Here is a 15,632-nt window from a genome sequence, read left to right on the forward strand (position 1 = left end):
GGGGGCTAAAAAATTATTTTTGTGGGAAAAAATTTTTGTTTTATTTTTACGGCTCTGCATTATAAACTTCTGTGAAGCTCTTATTGGGTCAAAGTGCTCACCACACATCTAGATAAGTTCCTTAGGGGGTCTACTTTTCAAAATGGTGTCACTTGTGGGGGGTTTCAATGTTTAGGTACATCAGTGGCTCTCCAAACGCAACATGGCGTCCCATCTCAATTCCTGTCAATTTTGCATTGAAAGGTCAAACGGCGCTCCTTCCCTTCCGAGCTCTGCCATGCGCCCAAACTGTGGTTAACCCCCACATATGGGGTATCAGCGTACTCAGGACAAATTGTACAACAACGTTTGGGGTCCATTTTCTGGTGTAACCCTTGGTAAAATAAAACAAATTGGAGCTGAAGTAAATTTTTTGTGAAAAAAAGTTAAATGTTAATTTTTATTTAAACATTCAAAAAATTCCTGTGAAGCACCTGAAGGGTTAATAAACTTCTTGAATGTGGTTTTGAGAACCTTGAGGGGTGCAGTTTTTAGAATGGTGTCACACTTGGGTATTTTCTATCATATAGACCCCTCAAAATGACTTCAAATGAGATGTGGTCCCTAAAATAAAATGGTGTTGTAAAAATGAGAAATTGCTGGTCAACTTTTAACCCTTATAACTCCCTAACAAAAAAAAATTTTGGTTCCAAAATTGTGCTGATGTAAAGTAGACATGTGGGAAATGTTACTTATTAAGTATTTTGTGTGACATATCTCTGTGATTTAACCCCTTTACCCCCAAGGGTGGTTTGCACGTTAATGACCAGGCCAATTTTTACAATTCTGACCACTGTCCCTTTATGAGGTTATAACTCCGAAACGCTTCAACGGATCCTGGTGATTCTGACATTGTTTTCTCGTGACATATTGTACTTCATGATAGTGGTAAAATTTATTTGATAGTACCTGCGTTTATTTGTGAAAAAAACGGAAATTTGGCGAAAATTTTGAAAATTTCGCAATTTTCAAACTTTGAATTTTTATGCAATTAAATCACAGAGATATGTCACACAAAATACTTAATAAGTAACATTTCCCACATGTCTCCTTTACATCAGCATAATTTTGGAACCAATTTTTTTTTTTGTTAGGGAGTTATAAGGGTTAAAAGTTGACCAGCAATTTCTCATTTTTACAACACCATTTTTTTTTAGGGACCACGTCTCATTTGAAGTCATTTTGAGGGGTCTATATGATAGAAAATGCCCAAGTGTGACACCATTCTAAAAACTGCACCCCTCAAGGTGCTCAAAACCACATTCAAGAAGTTTATTAACCCTTCAGGTGTTTAATAGGAATTTTTGGAATGTTTAAATAAAAATGAACATTTAACTTTTTTACACAAAAAATTTACTTCAGCTCCAATTTGTTTTATTTTACCAAGGGTAACAGGAGAAATTGGACCCAAAAAGTTGTTGTCCAATTTGTCCTGAGTACGCTGATACCCCATATGTGGCAGTAAACCACTGTTTGGGCGCATGGGAGAGCTCGGAAGGGAAGGAGCGCTATTTGACTGTTCAATGCAAAATTGACAGGAATTGAGATGGGACGCCATGTTGCGTTTGGAGAGCCACTGATGTGCCTAAACATTGAAACCCCCCACAAGTGACACCATTTTGGAAAGTAGACCCCCTAAGGAACTTATCTGGATGTGTGGTGAGCACTTTGACCCACCAAGTGCTTCACAGAAGTTTATAATGCAGAACCGTAAAAATAAAAAATCATATTTTTTCACAAAAATTATATTTTTGCCCCCAATTTTTTATTTTTCCAAGGGTAAGAGAAGAAATTGGACCTCAAAAGTTGTTGTCCAATTTGTCCTGAGTACGCTGATACCTCATATGTGGCAGTAAACCACTGTTTGGGCGCATGGGAGAGCTCGGAAGGGAAGGAGCGCAGTTTGACTTTTCAATGCAAAATTGACAGAAATTGAGATGGGACGCCATGTTGCGTTTGGAGAGCCACTGATGTGCCTAAACATTGAAACCCCCCACAAGTGACACCATTTTGGAAAGTAGACCCCCTAAGGAACTTATCTAGAGGTGTGGTGAGCACTTTGACCCACCAAGTGCTTCACAGAAGTTTATAATGCAGAGCCATAAAAATAAAACAAAATTTTTTTCCCACAAAAATTATATTTTAGCCCCCAGTTTTGTATTTTCCCTAGGGTAACAGGAGAAATTGGACCCCAAAAGTTGTTGTCCAATTTGTCCTGAGTACGCTGATACCCCATATGTGGGGGGGAACCACCGTTTGGGCGCATGGGAGGGTTCGGAAGGGAAGGAGCGCCATTTGGAATGCAGACTTAGATGGAATGGTCTGCAGGCGTCACATTGCGTTTGCAGAGCCCCTAATGTACCTAAACAGTAGAAACCCCCCACAAGTGACACCATTTTGGAAAGTAGACCCCCTAAGGAACTCATCTTGATGTGTTGTGAGAGCTGTGAACCCCCAAGTATTTCACTACAGTTTATAACTCAGAGCCATGCAAATAAAAAATATTTTTTTTTCCACAAAAATTATATTTTAGCCCCCAGTTTTGTATTTTTCCAAGGTTAGCAGGAGAAATTGGACCCTAAATGTTGTTGTCCAATTTGTCCTGAGTACGCTGATACCCAATATGTGGGGGGGAACCACCGTTTGGGCGCATGGGAGGGCTCGGAAGGGAAGGAGCATCATTTGGAATGCAGACTTAGATGGATTGGTCTGCAGGCGTCACATTGCGTTTGCAGAGCCCCTAATGTACCTAAACAGTAGAAACCCCCCACAAGTGACCCCATATTGGAAACTAGACCCCTCAATGAACTTATCTAGATGTGTTGTGAGAACTTTGAACCCCCAAGTGTTTCACTACAGTTTATAACGCAGAGCCGTGAAAATAAAAAATCTTTTTGTTTTCCCACAAAAATTATTTTTTAGCCCCCAGTTTTGTATTTTCCCAAGGGTAACAGGAGAAATTGGTCCACAAAAGTTGTTGTCCAATTTGTCCTGAGTACGCTGATACCCCATATGTTGGGGTAAACCCCTGTTTGGGCACACAGGAGAGCTCGGAAGGGAAGGAGCACTGTTTTACTTTTTCAACGCAGAATTGGCTGGAATTGAGATCGGACGCCATGTCGTGTTTGGAGAGCCCCTGATGTGCCGAAACAGTGGAAACCCCCCAATTATAACTGAAACCCTAATCTAAACACACCCCTAACCCTAATTCCAACGGTAACCCTAACCACACCTCTAACCCTGACACACCCCTAACCCTAATCCCAACCCTATTCCCAACTGTAAATGTAATCTAAACCCTAACCCTAACTTTAGCCCCAACCCTAACTGTAGCCCCAACCCTAACCCTAACCCTAACCCTAACCCTAGCCCTAACCCTAGCCCTAACCCTAGCCCTAACCCTAACCCTAGCCCTAACCCTAACCCTAGCCCTAACCCTAGCCCTAACCCTAGCCCTAGCCCTAACCCTAGCCCTAACCCTAGCCCTAACCCTAGCCCTAGCCCTAGCCCTAACCCTAGCCCTAACCCTAGCCCTAGCCCTAACCCTAGCCCTAGCCCTAACCCTAGCCCTAACCCTAACCCTAGCCCTAGCCCTAACCCTAGCCCTAACCCTAGCCCTAACCCTAGCTTTAACCCTAGCCCTAGCCCTAACCCTAGCCCTAACCCTAGCCCTAATGGGAAAATGGAAATAAATACATTTTTTTTTATTTTTCCCTAACTAAGGGGGTGATGAAGGGGGGTTTGATTTACTTTTATAGCGAGTTTTTTAGCGGATTTTTATGATTGGCAGCCGTCACACACTGAAAGACCCTTTTTATTGCAAAAAATATTTTTTGCAATACCACATTTTGAGAGCTATAATTTTTCCATATTTTGGTCCACAGAGTCATGTGAGGTCTTGTTTTTTGCGGGACGAGTTGACGTTTTTATTGAAAACATTTTTGGGCACGTGACATTTTTTTATCGCTTTTTATTCCGATTTTTGTGAGGAAGAATGACCAAAAGCCAGCTATTCATGAATTTCTATTGGGGGAGGCGTTTATACCGTTCCGCGTTTGGTAAAATTGATAAATCAGTTTTATTCTTCGGGTCAGTACGATTACAGCGATACCTCATTTATATCATTTTTTTATGGTTTGGTGCTTTTATACGATAAAAACTATTTTACAGAAAAAATAATTATTTTTGCATCGCTTTATTCTCAGGACTATAACTTTTTTATTTTTTTGCTGATGATGCTGTATGGCGGCTCTTTTTTTGCGGGACAATATGACGCTTTCAGCGGTACCATGGTTATTTATATCTGTCCTTTTGATCGCGTGTTATTCCACTTTTTGTTCGGCGGTATGATAATAAAGCGTTGTTTTTTGCCTCGTTTTTTTTTTTTTTTTTCTTACGGTGTTTACTGAAGGGGTTAACTAGTGGGACAGTTTTATAGGTCGGATCGTTACGGACGCGGCGATACTAAATATGTGTACTTTTATTGTTTTTTTTTTTTTATTTAGATGAAGAAATGTATTTATGGGAATAATATATATATTTTTTTTTCATTATTTTGGAATATTTTTTTTTATTTTTTTTACATATTTGGAAATTTTTTTTTTTACTTTTTTACTTTGTCCCAGGGGGGGACATCACAGATCAGTGATCTGACAGTTTGCACAGCACTCTGTCAGATCACTGATCTGACATGCAGCGCTGCAGGCTTCACAGTGCCTGCTCTAAGCAGGCTCTGTGAAGCCACCTCCCTCCCTGCAGGACCCGGATCCGCGGCCATCTTGGATCCGGGGCTCGAGCAGGGAGGGAGGTGAGGAGACCCTCGCAGCAACGCGATCACATCGCGTTGCTGCGGGGGGCTCAGGGAAGCCCGCAGGGAGCCCCCTCCCTGCGCGGTGCTTCCCTGCACCGCCGGCACATCGCGATCATCTTTGATCGCGGTGTGCCAGGGGTTAATGTGCCGGGGGCGGTCCGTGACCGCTCCTGGCACATAGTGCCGGATGTCAGCTGCGATAAGCAGCTGACACCCGGCCGCGCTCCCCCCGTGAGCGTGGCCGATCGGCTATGACGTACTATCCCGTCCAGGGTCAGATAAGCCCAGGGCACCTCGACGGGATAGTACGTCTAAGGTCACAGAGGGGTTAATTGCATAAAAATTCAAAGTTGGAAAATTGCGAAATTTTCAAAATTTTTGCCAAATTTCCATTTTTTTCACAAATAAACGCAGGTAATATCAAAGAAATTTTACCACTATCATGAAGTACAATATGTCACGAGAAAACAATGTCAGAATCACCGGGATCCGTTGAAGCGTTCCAGAGTTATAACCTCATAAAGGGACAGTGGTCAGAATTGTAAAAATTGGCCCGGTCCATAACGTGCAAACCACCCTTGGGGGTAAAGGGGTTAAGAGGTTAGTTATATTACTAACAATATAAAAAGTGCTTATGCTTTTGAAGTATCTAGGAAACATGATTTTACAGTAAAGGAAGAAAATTAAAGAGTGTAAATTAGTCCATTTAAAGCTCCACTCCTGTTTTTTTTTTTTTTACAGTTCTGAAGTGGTGCATCTAATCTGTGGTCCCTGCCCCTTCTCTTATTCTCACATTCCAGTGTCTTCACCGTTTTTCTTCGCTGCTCCGATCCCACAGCACCATCTTGTGACCACAACTGCTGACTGGCCAGAAGTTAGAAGTTACATCTAAAGCTCTCAGTGCAAGTCTCTTAGACCCAGAATGAGGCTATCATATACTTGTATTGAGTTGTGACCTCCGGCTCACTCCATGAAACACTGGAACTATCCAGCAGTTCACAAACTGCCGGAGACCAACAAGAGCCGCGGTGATAAAAGGTGACGTCCATGGAAGTATGAGATTAAGTGCAGGGACTTTAAGATTAGAAGCACCACTCCAGCGGAATAATAAAAGAAAATGTTGGAGTGGTACTTTAACCTTTCCATGACATGTGCCGTACATGTACTGCACATGTTGTATCTCCCCCTTTGATGGGGGCTCTGGCGGTGAGCCCATATCTTTCCCGACACATGTCAGCTGTTTTAAACAGCTGACGTGTGCCCGGAACAGCCGCTGGTGGAATCACGATCCACCCGCAGCTATTAACCTTTTAAATGCTGCTGTCAAACTCTGGGTTGGCATGACAACCAGAGGTCTTTACAGACCTCTATGATTGTCATTGCTGGCTGGCTATAAGCGCCACCCGATGGTCGGCGCTCATTACAAGTCAGCAATTCTGCTACATATAGGTGATCTGACCATCGCCTGTATGTAGCAGTGACAATCAGTTTATGGCAGCATTTAGGCTCCCATGGAGACTATTGAAGCATGCCAAGAGTGAAAAAAAGTTTTAAAAAATATTTAAAAAAATATAAAAGTTAACCCCTTCCCGACCCATGACGCCACGTAGGCGTCATGAAAGTCGGTGCCAATCCGACCCATGACGCCTATGTGGCGTCATGGAAAGATCGCGTCCCTGCAGGCCGGGTGAAAGGGTTAACTCTCATTTCACCCGATCTGCAGGGACAGGGGGAGTGGTAGTTTAGCCCAGGGGGGGGGTGGCTTCACCCCCTCGTGGCTACGATCGCTCTGATTGGCTGTTGAAAGTGAAACTGCCAATCAGAGCGATTTGTAATATTTCACCTATTATAACGGGTGAAATATTACAATCCAGCCATGGCCGATGCTGCAATATCATCGGCCATGGCTGGAAATACTAATGTGCCCCCACTCCACCCCTCCGATGGCCCCCCCAGCCCCCCGATCTGGCCGGTACACTGCTCCGGCTCCCCTCCGTCCAGTGCTCCGCTCCCCCCCGTGCTCTTGTCCGCTCCCCCCGTGCTCCAATCACCCCCCCGTGCTCCAATCACCCCCCCTGCACTCCGATCCACCCCCCCCCCCGGTGCTCCGTTCCACCCCCCCGTACTACATTCCAGCCCCCCCGTGCTCCGTTCCACGCCCCCGTGCTCCGTTCCACCCCTCCCGCGCTCCGATTCCCCCCCCCGTGCTCCGATCCCCCCCCCGTGGTCCCCCCCACCCCATCATACTTACCGATCCAGCCGGGGTCCCGTCCGTCTTCTCCCTGGGCGCTGCCATCTTCCAAAATGGCGGGCGCATGCGCAGTGCGCCCGCCGAATCTGCCGGCCGGCAGATTCGTTCCAGAGTGCGTTTTGATCACTGAGATAGATTATATCTCAGTGATCAAAATAAAAAAAATAATAAATGACCCCCCCCCCCCCTTTGTCACCCCCATAGGTAGGGACAATAAAAAAATAAAGAAAATTTTTGTTTTCCACTAATGTTAGAATAGGGGTAGGGTTAGGGCTAGGGTTAGGGCTAGGGGTAGGGCTAGGGGTAGGGTTAGGGCTAGGGTTAGGGGTAGGGGTAGGGTTAGGGCTAGGGTTAGGGTTTCGGTATGTGCACACGTATTCTGGTCCTCTGCGGATTTTTCCGCTGCGGATTTGATAAATCCGCAGTGCTAAACCGCTGCGGATTTATGGCGGATTTACCGCGTTTTTTTCTGCGCATTTCACTGCGGTTTTACAACTGCGATTTTCTATTGGAGCAGTTGTAAAACCGCTGCGGAATCCGCACAAAGAAGTGACGTGCTGCGGAATGTAAACCGCTGCGTTTCCGTGCAGTTTTTCCGCAGCATGTGTACAGCGATTTTTGTTTCCCGTAGGTTTACATTGAACTGTAAACTCATGGGAAACTGCTGCGGATCCGCAGCGTTTTCCGCAGCGTGTGCACATACCTTTAGAATTAGGCTATGTGCACACGGTGCGGATTTGGCTGCGGATTCGCAGCAGTGTTCCATCAGGTTTACAGTACCATGTAAACATATGAAAAACCAAATCCGCTGTGCCCATGGTGCGGAAAATACAGCGCGGAAACGCTGCGTTGTATTTTCCGCAGCATGTCAATTCTTTGTGCGGATTCCGCAGCGTTTTACACCTGTTCCTCAATAGGAATCCGCAGGTGAAATCCGCACAAAAAACACTGGAAATCCGCGGAAAATCCGCAGGTAAAACGCAGTGCCTTTTACCCGCGGATTTTTCAAAAATGGTGCGGAAATATCTCTCACGAATCCGCAACGTGGGCACATAGCCTTAGGGTTGGGGTTGGAATTAGGGTTGTGGTTAGAGATGTGATTAGGGTTATGGCTACAGTTGGGATTAGAGTTAGGGGTGTGTTGGGGTTAGTGTTGGAGGTAGAATTGAGGGGTTACCACTGTTTAGGCACATCAGGGGTCTCCAAACGCAACATGGCACCACCATTGATTCCAGCCAATCTCGTATTCAAAAAGTCAAATGGTGCTCCCTCACTTCCGAGCCCTGACGTGTGCCCAAACAGTGGTTTACCCCCACATATGGGGTACCAGCATACTCCGGACAAACTGCGCAACAATTACTGGGGTCCAATTTCTCCTGTTACCCTTGTGAATCTAAAAAAATGCTTGCTAAAACATAATTTTTGAGGAAAGAAAAATGATTTTTTATTTTCACGGCTCTGCGTTGTAAACGTCTGTGAAGCACTTGGGGGTTCAAAGTGCTCACCACATATCTAAATAAGTTCCTTGGGGGGGTCTAGTTTCTAAAATGGGGTCACTTGTGGGGGTTTCTACTGTTTAGGCACACCAGGGGCTCTGCAAACGCAACGTGACACCCGCAGACCATTCCTTCAAAGTCTGCATTTCAAAAGTCACTACTTCCCTTCTGAGCCCCGACGTGTGCCCAAACAGTGGTTTACCCCCACTCATGGGGTATCAGCGTACTCAGGAGAAACTGGACAACAACTTTTGGGGTCCAATTTCTCCTGTAACCCTTGGGAAAATAACAAATTCTGTGCTAAATAATTATTTTTGAGGAAAGAAAACGTATTTATTATTTTCACGGCTCTGCATTATAAACTTCTATGAAGCGCTTGGGGGTTCAAAGTGCTCACCACACATCTAGATAAGTTCCTTTCTGGGTCTAGTTTCCAAAATGGGGTCATTTGTGGGGGGTTTCTACTGTTTAGGCACATCAGGGGCTCTGCAAACGCAACGTGACGCCCGCAGAGCATTCCATCAAAGTCTGCATTTCAAAACGTCACTACTTCAATTCCAAGCCCCGGCATGTGCCCAAACAGTAGTTAACCCCCACATATGGGGTATCACCGTACTCAGGAGAAACTGGACAACAAATATTGGGGTCAAATTTCTCCTGTTACCCTTGGGAAAATTAAAAAATTCTGGGCTAAATAATTATTTTTGAGGAAAGAAAACGTATTTATTATTTTCACGGCTCTGCATTATAAACTTCTATGAAGCGCTTGGGGGTTCAAAGTGCTCACCACACATCTAGATAAGTTCCTTTCGGGGTCTAGTTTCCAAAATGGGGTCACTTGTGGGGGGTTTCTATTGTTAAGCCACATCAGGGGCTCTGCAAACGCAACGTGACGCCCACAGAGCATTCCATCAAAGTCTGCATTTCAAAACGTCACTACTTCACTTCCGAGCCTCGGCATGTGCCCAAACAGTGGTTTACCCCCACATATGGGGTATCAGCGTACTCAGAAGAAACTGGACAACAACTTTTGGGGTCCAATTTCTTCTGTAACCCTTGGGAAAATAAAAAATTGCAGGCTAAAAGATCATTTTTGAGAAAATAATTTTTTTTTTTTATTTTCATGGCTCTGCGTTATAAACTTCTGTGAAGCACTTGGGGGTTCAAAGTCCTCACCACACATCTAGATTAGTTCCTTTGGGGGTCTAGTTTCCAAAATGGTGTCATTTCTGGGGGATCTCCAATGTTTAGGCACACAGGGGCTCTCCAAACGTGACATGGTGTCCGCTAATGATTGGAGCTAATTTTCCATTTAAAAAGCCAAATGGCGTGCCATCCCTTCCGAGCCCTGCCGTGCGCCCAAACAGTGGTTTACCCCCACATATGGGATATCAGCGTACTCAGGACAAACTGGACAACAATATTTGGGGTCCAATTTCTCCTATTATCCTTGGCAAAATAGGAAATTCCAGGCTAAAAATCATTTTTGAGGAAAGAAAAATTATTTTTTATTTTCATGGCTCTGCGTTATAAACTTCTGTGAAGCACCTGGGGGTTTAAAGTGCTCAATATGCATCTAGATAAGTTCCTTGGGGGGTCTAGTTTCAAAAATGGGGTCACTTGTGGGGGTGCTCCAATGTTTAGGCACACAGGAGCTCTCCAAACGCGACATGGTGTCCGCTAACGATGGAAATAATTTTTCATTCAAAAAGTCAAATGGCGCTCCTTCCCTTCCGAGCCTTACCATGTGCCCAAACAGTGGTTTACCCCCACATGTGAGGTATTGGTGTACTCAGGAGAAATTGCCCAACACATTTTAGGATCCATTTTATCCTGTTGCCCATGTGAAAATGAAAAAATTGAGGCTAAAAGAATTTTTTTGTGGAAAAAAAAAGTACTTTTTCATTTTTACGGATCAATTTGTGAAGCACCTGGGGGTTCAAAGTGCTCACTATGCATCTAGATAAGTTCCTTGGGGCGTCTAGTTTCCAAAATGGGGTCACTTGTGGGGGAGCTCCAATTTTTAGGCACACGGGGGCTCTCCAAACGTGACATGGTGTCCGCTAAAGAGTGGAGCCAATTTTTGATTCAAAAAGTCAAATGGCGCTCCTTCCCTTCCAAGCCCTGCCGTGCGCCCAAACAGTGGTTTACCCCCACATATGAGGTATCAGCGTACTCAGGACAAATTGCACAACAACTTTCGTGGTTGAGTTTCTCCTTTTACCATTGGGAAAATAAAAAAATTGTTGCTAAAAGATAATTTTTGTGACTAAAAAGTTAAATGTTCATTTTTTCCTTCCATGTTGCTTCTGCTGCTGTGAAGCACCTGAAGGGTTAATAAACTTCTTGAATGTGGTTTTGAGTACCTTGAGGGGTGCAGTTTTTAGAATGGTGTCACTTTTGGGTATTTTCAGCCATATAGACCCCTCAAACTGACTTCAAATGTGAGGTGGTCCCTAAAAAAAATGGTTTTGTAAATTTCGTTGTAAAAATGACAAATCGCTGGTCAAATTTTAACCCTTATAACTTCCTAACAAAAAAAAATTTTGTTTCCAAAATTGTGCTGATGTAAAGTAAACATGTGGGAAATGTTATTTATTAACTATTTTGTGTCACATATCTCTCTGGTTTAACAGAATAAAAATTCAAAATGTGAAAATTGCGAAATTTTCAAAATTTTCGCCAAATTTCCGTTTTTATCACAAATAAACGCAGAATTTATTGACCTAAATTTACCACTAACATGAAGCCCAATATGTCACGAAAAAACAATCTCAGAACCGCTAGGATCCGTTGAAGCGTTCCTGAGTTATTACCTCATAAAGGGACACTGGTCAGAATTGCAAAAAACGGCAAGGTCTTTAAGGTCAAAATAGGCTGGGTCATGAAGGGGTTAAAATCACCCCCCTTTCGCCCCATTCAAAATAAAACAATAAAAAAAATTAAAGATACACTTATTTGGTATCGTCGCTTTCAGAATTTTCCCGATCTATCAATAAAAAAAAAAGATTACCGTATATACTAGTGTATAAGCCGAGATTTTCAGTACATTTTGTTTTCTGAAAACGCCTCTCTCAGCTTATACATGAGTCATTGTCGGTGGGGGAGCAGAAGACATAATCGCCCTCCTGGTGTCATCGCTGCATATCAGTTCCTGCTTCTCGGGAGTCGGCATCTCTCTTGCTGTCTTCCCTCCTGTGCTGAGCGGTCACGTGGTACCGCTTATTAATGTAATGAATATGCACGCGTCTCCACTCTCATAGGCGTGGAGTGCATATTCATTACTATAATAATAATAATAATAATATAATAATGATTTTATTTATATAGCGCCAACATATTCCGCAGCGCTCTACATTATAGAGGGGACTTGTACTTACAGCTTAACAATAAACACAGATCAAAACAGATAACAAGAGGAATGAGGGCCCGGCTCGCAAGCTTACAAACTATGAGGAAAATGGGGAGACACGAAAGATGGATGGTAACAATTGCTTTCGTTGTTCGGACCAGCCATAGTGTAAGAATCAGGCGTTCATGTAAAGCTGCATGAACCAGTTAACAGCCGAAATATAACAATAATAATAGTTTTTTTTTTATATAGCGCTAACATATTCCACAGCGCTTTACAGTTTGCACACATTATCATCGCTTTCCCTGATGGGGTTCACAATCTAGAATCCCTATCAGTATGTCTTTTTTTGGAATGTGGGAGGAAACCGGAGTACCCGGAGGAAACCCACGCAAACACGGGGAGAACATACAAACTCCTTGCAGATGTTGTCCTTGGTGGGATTTGAACCCAGGACCCCAGCGCTGCAAGGTTTTAATGCTAACTATTGAGCCACTGTGCTGCCCATGTATATGTAACAGTACAGACACAGAGGGCTGTTAAACGCATAGAGCGTATGAGAACATGATGCGAGGAACCTGATTATGGTTTAAGTTTTTTAAATGAGCCACACAGGGATAGTTAGGTAAATGCGTTGAGGCTGTATCACTGACCGCTCAGCACAGGAAGGAAGACAGGAAGAGAGATGCCAGCACCCAAGATGTTGGGACTGATATACAGCGCTGGGAGGGTGAGTAGGACTGGGGGAGGGTGAGCCATGCGATATTATCCTGTCCCCGTTCCACCGCCCAGCTGTGTCTTCTGGGTCCTGTGACGTTCAAGTCAGAGGGCGTGATGACATGGTAATTGCGCGCTCTCCGTCTGAACAGTCACTGCAGAGAACCGGCGATGCTGAGGAGCAATGGCAGCGACGAAAGGTGAGTATGTTTGTTTGTGTTTTAATCGCAGCAGCAGCAGCTGCAGTGTATGGAACATATTTTAATATGGAGCATCTTATGGGACCATCATTAACCTTTATGGAGCATTATATGGGGCATATTTTTGTATGGAGCATCTTATGGGGCCATCATTAACCTTTATGCAGCATTATATGGGGCACATTTTTGTATGGAGCATCTTATGAGGCCCATCATGAACTTTATGGAGCATTATATGGGGTGTATTTTGTATGGAGCATCTTATGGGGCTCCTGGTTCAATATGGATATTCAAAAACATTTAACCTACTGATTTCTCCATTAATTTTACTTTTATTGGTATCTATTTTTATTTTAGAAATGTATCGGTAGCTGCTGCATTTCCCACCCAAGGCTTATACTGGAGTCAATAAGTTTTCCCAGTTTTTATGGCAAAATTAGGTGCCTCTGCTTATTCTTGGGGCTGCTTATACTCGAGTATGTACGGTAACCTGATCGCTAAATGGCGTAACGAGAAAAAAAGTCAAAACGTCAGAATTAGGTTTTTTGGTCACCGCAACATTGCATTAAAATGCAATAACGGGCGATCAAAAAATCGTATCTGCACCAAAATGGAATCAATGAAAACGACAGCTCGGTGCTGAAAAAGTAAGACCTCACCCAACCCGAGATCACGAAAAATGGAGACGCTACAGGTCTCGGAAAATTACGTAATTTTTTTTTTTTTTAAACAAACTTTGGATTTTTTTTCACCATTTAAATAAAAAAAAAAACCTAGACACATTTGGTGTCTATGAACTCGTAATGACCTGGAGAATCATAATTGCAGGTCAGTTTTAGCATTTGGTGAACATGGTTAAAAAAAAATCCAAAAAACCATTGTGGAATTGCACTTTTTTTTGCAATTTCACCGCACTTGGAATTTTTTTTCCCGTTTTTGAGTACATGATATGGTAAAACCAATGGTGTTGTTTAAAAGTACAACTTGTCCCACAAAAAAACAAGCCCTCACATGGCCATATTGACAGAAAAATAAAAAAGTTATGGCTCTGGGAAGAAGGGGAGCGAAAAACAAACGCAAAAAACGAAAAAGGGCTCCGTCTTGAATAAGTTAAAATTACCTACTTATGGGTAATAGATTTACATTATTTGTTTGATCTGGGGCTACGACTTACATCAGGAATGAGGGTCTTTAGATAATTTACACCCCTTTGCCATTGATCAGAGATTTACTGTAAATTTGAGATATCTAAGCTATAGTCTGTTCAGATCAGCGGTAGAGAGGATGTAATGATTGCATTTAATTTGTAATCCCTGTACTATCTGAGGGGTTGTGGTTGTGGAGCAATAGTATTTGAATGTTTCTGTATTTAAATTCCAAATTTTCTTAATGTAATTTTGTTTGATTAGATAATTTCTGTTTTTTAGGGGCCATACTAATATTTCTCCCAGGGTATGATGAAATAGTAGGGTTACGAGATCGTATCTTGTACGATGACAAGAGGTTTTCTGAAAACTCTCACGGGTAAATGTTGTTCCTTATTTTATGTTGTCAGGCATTATAGATAGTAATAATGCAAAAAAGCTAAATGTTCCTGGGATAAAATCAGATTAAATAGGCTGTCCAGGACATGAAATTGTATCATGGAACCTTAGTGGATACCATTTTATTATTGAGTTTTATAAATTGTATGTAGTAGAGATGATGCAAATTGACTTGCAGGATCCGTTCCAGCAAGCACAGCAATAATCTGTGGATCCTGGGTGGGAGCCCTGTAAACCCCCTCTTAACTGATGGTATCCTTGGATTCCCTTTTGATAAATTGGCCCGGCAAGAATATCATTATTGCAGTATGACACATTTGTGATTTTGGGACAGGCTAGCTAATCAAAATGAGAGCTTCAGTTAGGAGGACTACTGCTGGCTGCCATACTGCCGTAGGTCACTGACCTGGACCCTGGATTTGATCCTTTAAAGTGACTTGCACCTTCTCTACTATATATGCAGTACATAATATGTATATATATATACATACACACACACACACACACACGTTATTTTAAAGGATCAAGTCCAGGGTCCAGGTCAGTAACCTCTGGCAGTCAGATATATATATCGATGGCTCCTGTGAGGAGAGATACATTTTACAGTTTTATGGGCTGGTTACAGGTCAGGTTTTATGCTTTCTACAGGTATCAAATATTCATGCTGCACTCAAACATGCAAACTTCTGACCAGAAGAAGGTTTTGAAGAACCCGCCAGTTGGCATTCGGAAAATTGTACGTAGAATGACATGAATATAACATATGGCTTGAAAGTGTGAGGGCTACAGTGGTGGGACCATTCATTGTTTGTATGTTTTATAGATACTTTCAACCAACATCGCAGAGACCAGCATCACAGTAAATGATGTTGTGTTTGTGATTGACTCTGGAAAAGTGAAGGAGGTAAGCATTGGTGAGAGAAATTGTATTCTGAGAGGCATTCAGTGATAAGGAGAGTGTATCAGGATTGCTTTATATTGTGCTAGAACTTGTAATGTTAAAAGCACTATTCTTTCATTGTGTTTGTTTGTATATATTGTATTTGTACACTGTACATCAGAGCCTACAAGAAACAAAATGAGCAAAAACCCTGCTGTAACTAAATAAATAAAAAGTAAAGTTCTTAGTAATACTGTTTTTGATCAAAAATAGCATAAAAGCCATCCCACCATTGACAAGGTGACTCTGATCGGGAGGTCCTACACTGTCTAATTTTAAAAAC

At 42.8% G+C, this 15,632-nt stretch overlaps 1 protein-coding gene across 2 annotated transcripts in view; it reads left to right on the forward strand.

Annotated features, from left to right (window-relative positions):
- The window catches only part of YTHDC2 (YTH N6-methyladenosine RNA binding protein C2), a 272,381-nt gene that overhangs the window by 138,479 nt on the left and 118,270 nt on the right, over window positions 1–15,632 (forward strand). For both annotated transcript variants that reach the window (XM_069752951.1, XM_069752942.1), the window contains 3 exons: window positions 14,293–14,389; window positions 15,058–15,145; window positions 15,233–15,313. In XM_069752951.1, the coding sequence (XP_069609052.1) occupies window positions 14,293–14,389; window positions 15,058–15,145; window positions 15,233–15,313 (266 nt within the window). The remainder of the gene's footprint in view (window positions 1–14,292; window positions 14,390–15,057; window positions 15,146–15,232; window positions 15,314–15,632) is intronic.

This window comes from Ranitomeya imitator, chromosome 1 (genome assembly GCF_032444005.1).
Source record: "Ranitomeya imitator isolate aRanImi1 chromosome 1, aRanImi1.pri, whole genome shotgun sequence".
Lineage (NCBI taxonomy): Eukaryota > Metazoa > Chordata > Amphibia > Anura > Dendrobatidae > Ranitomeya > Ranitomeya imitator.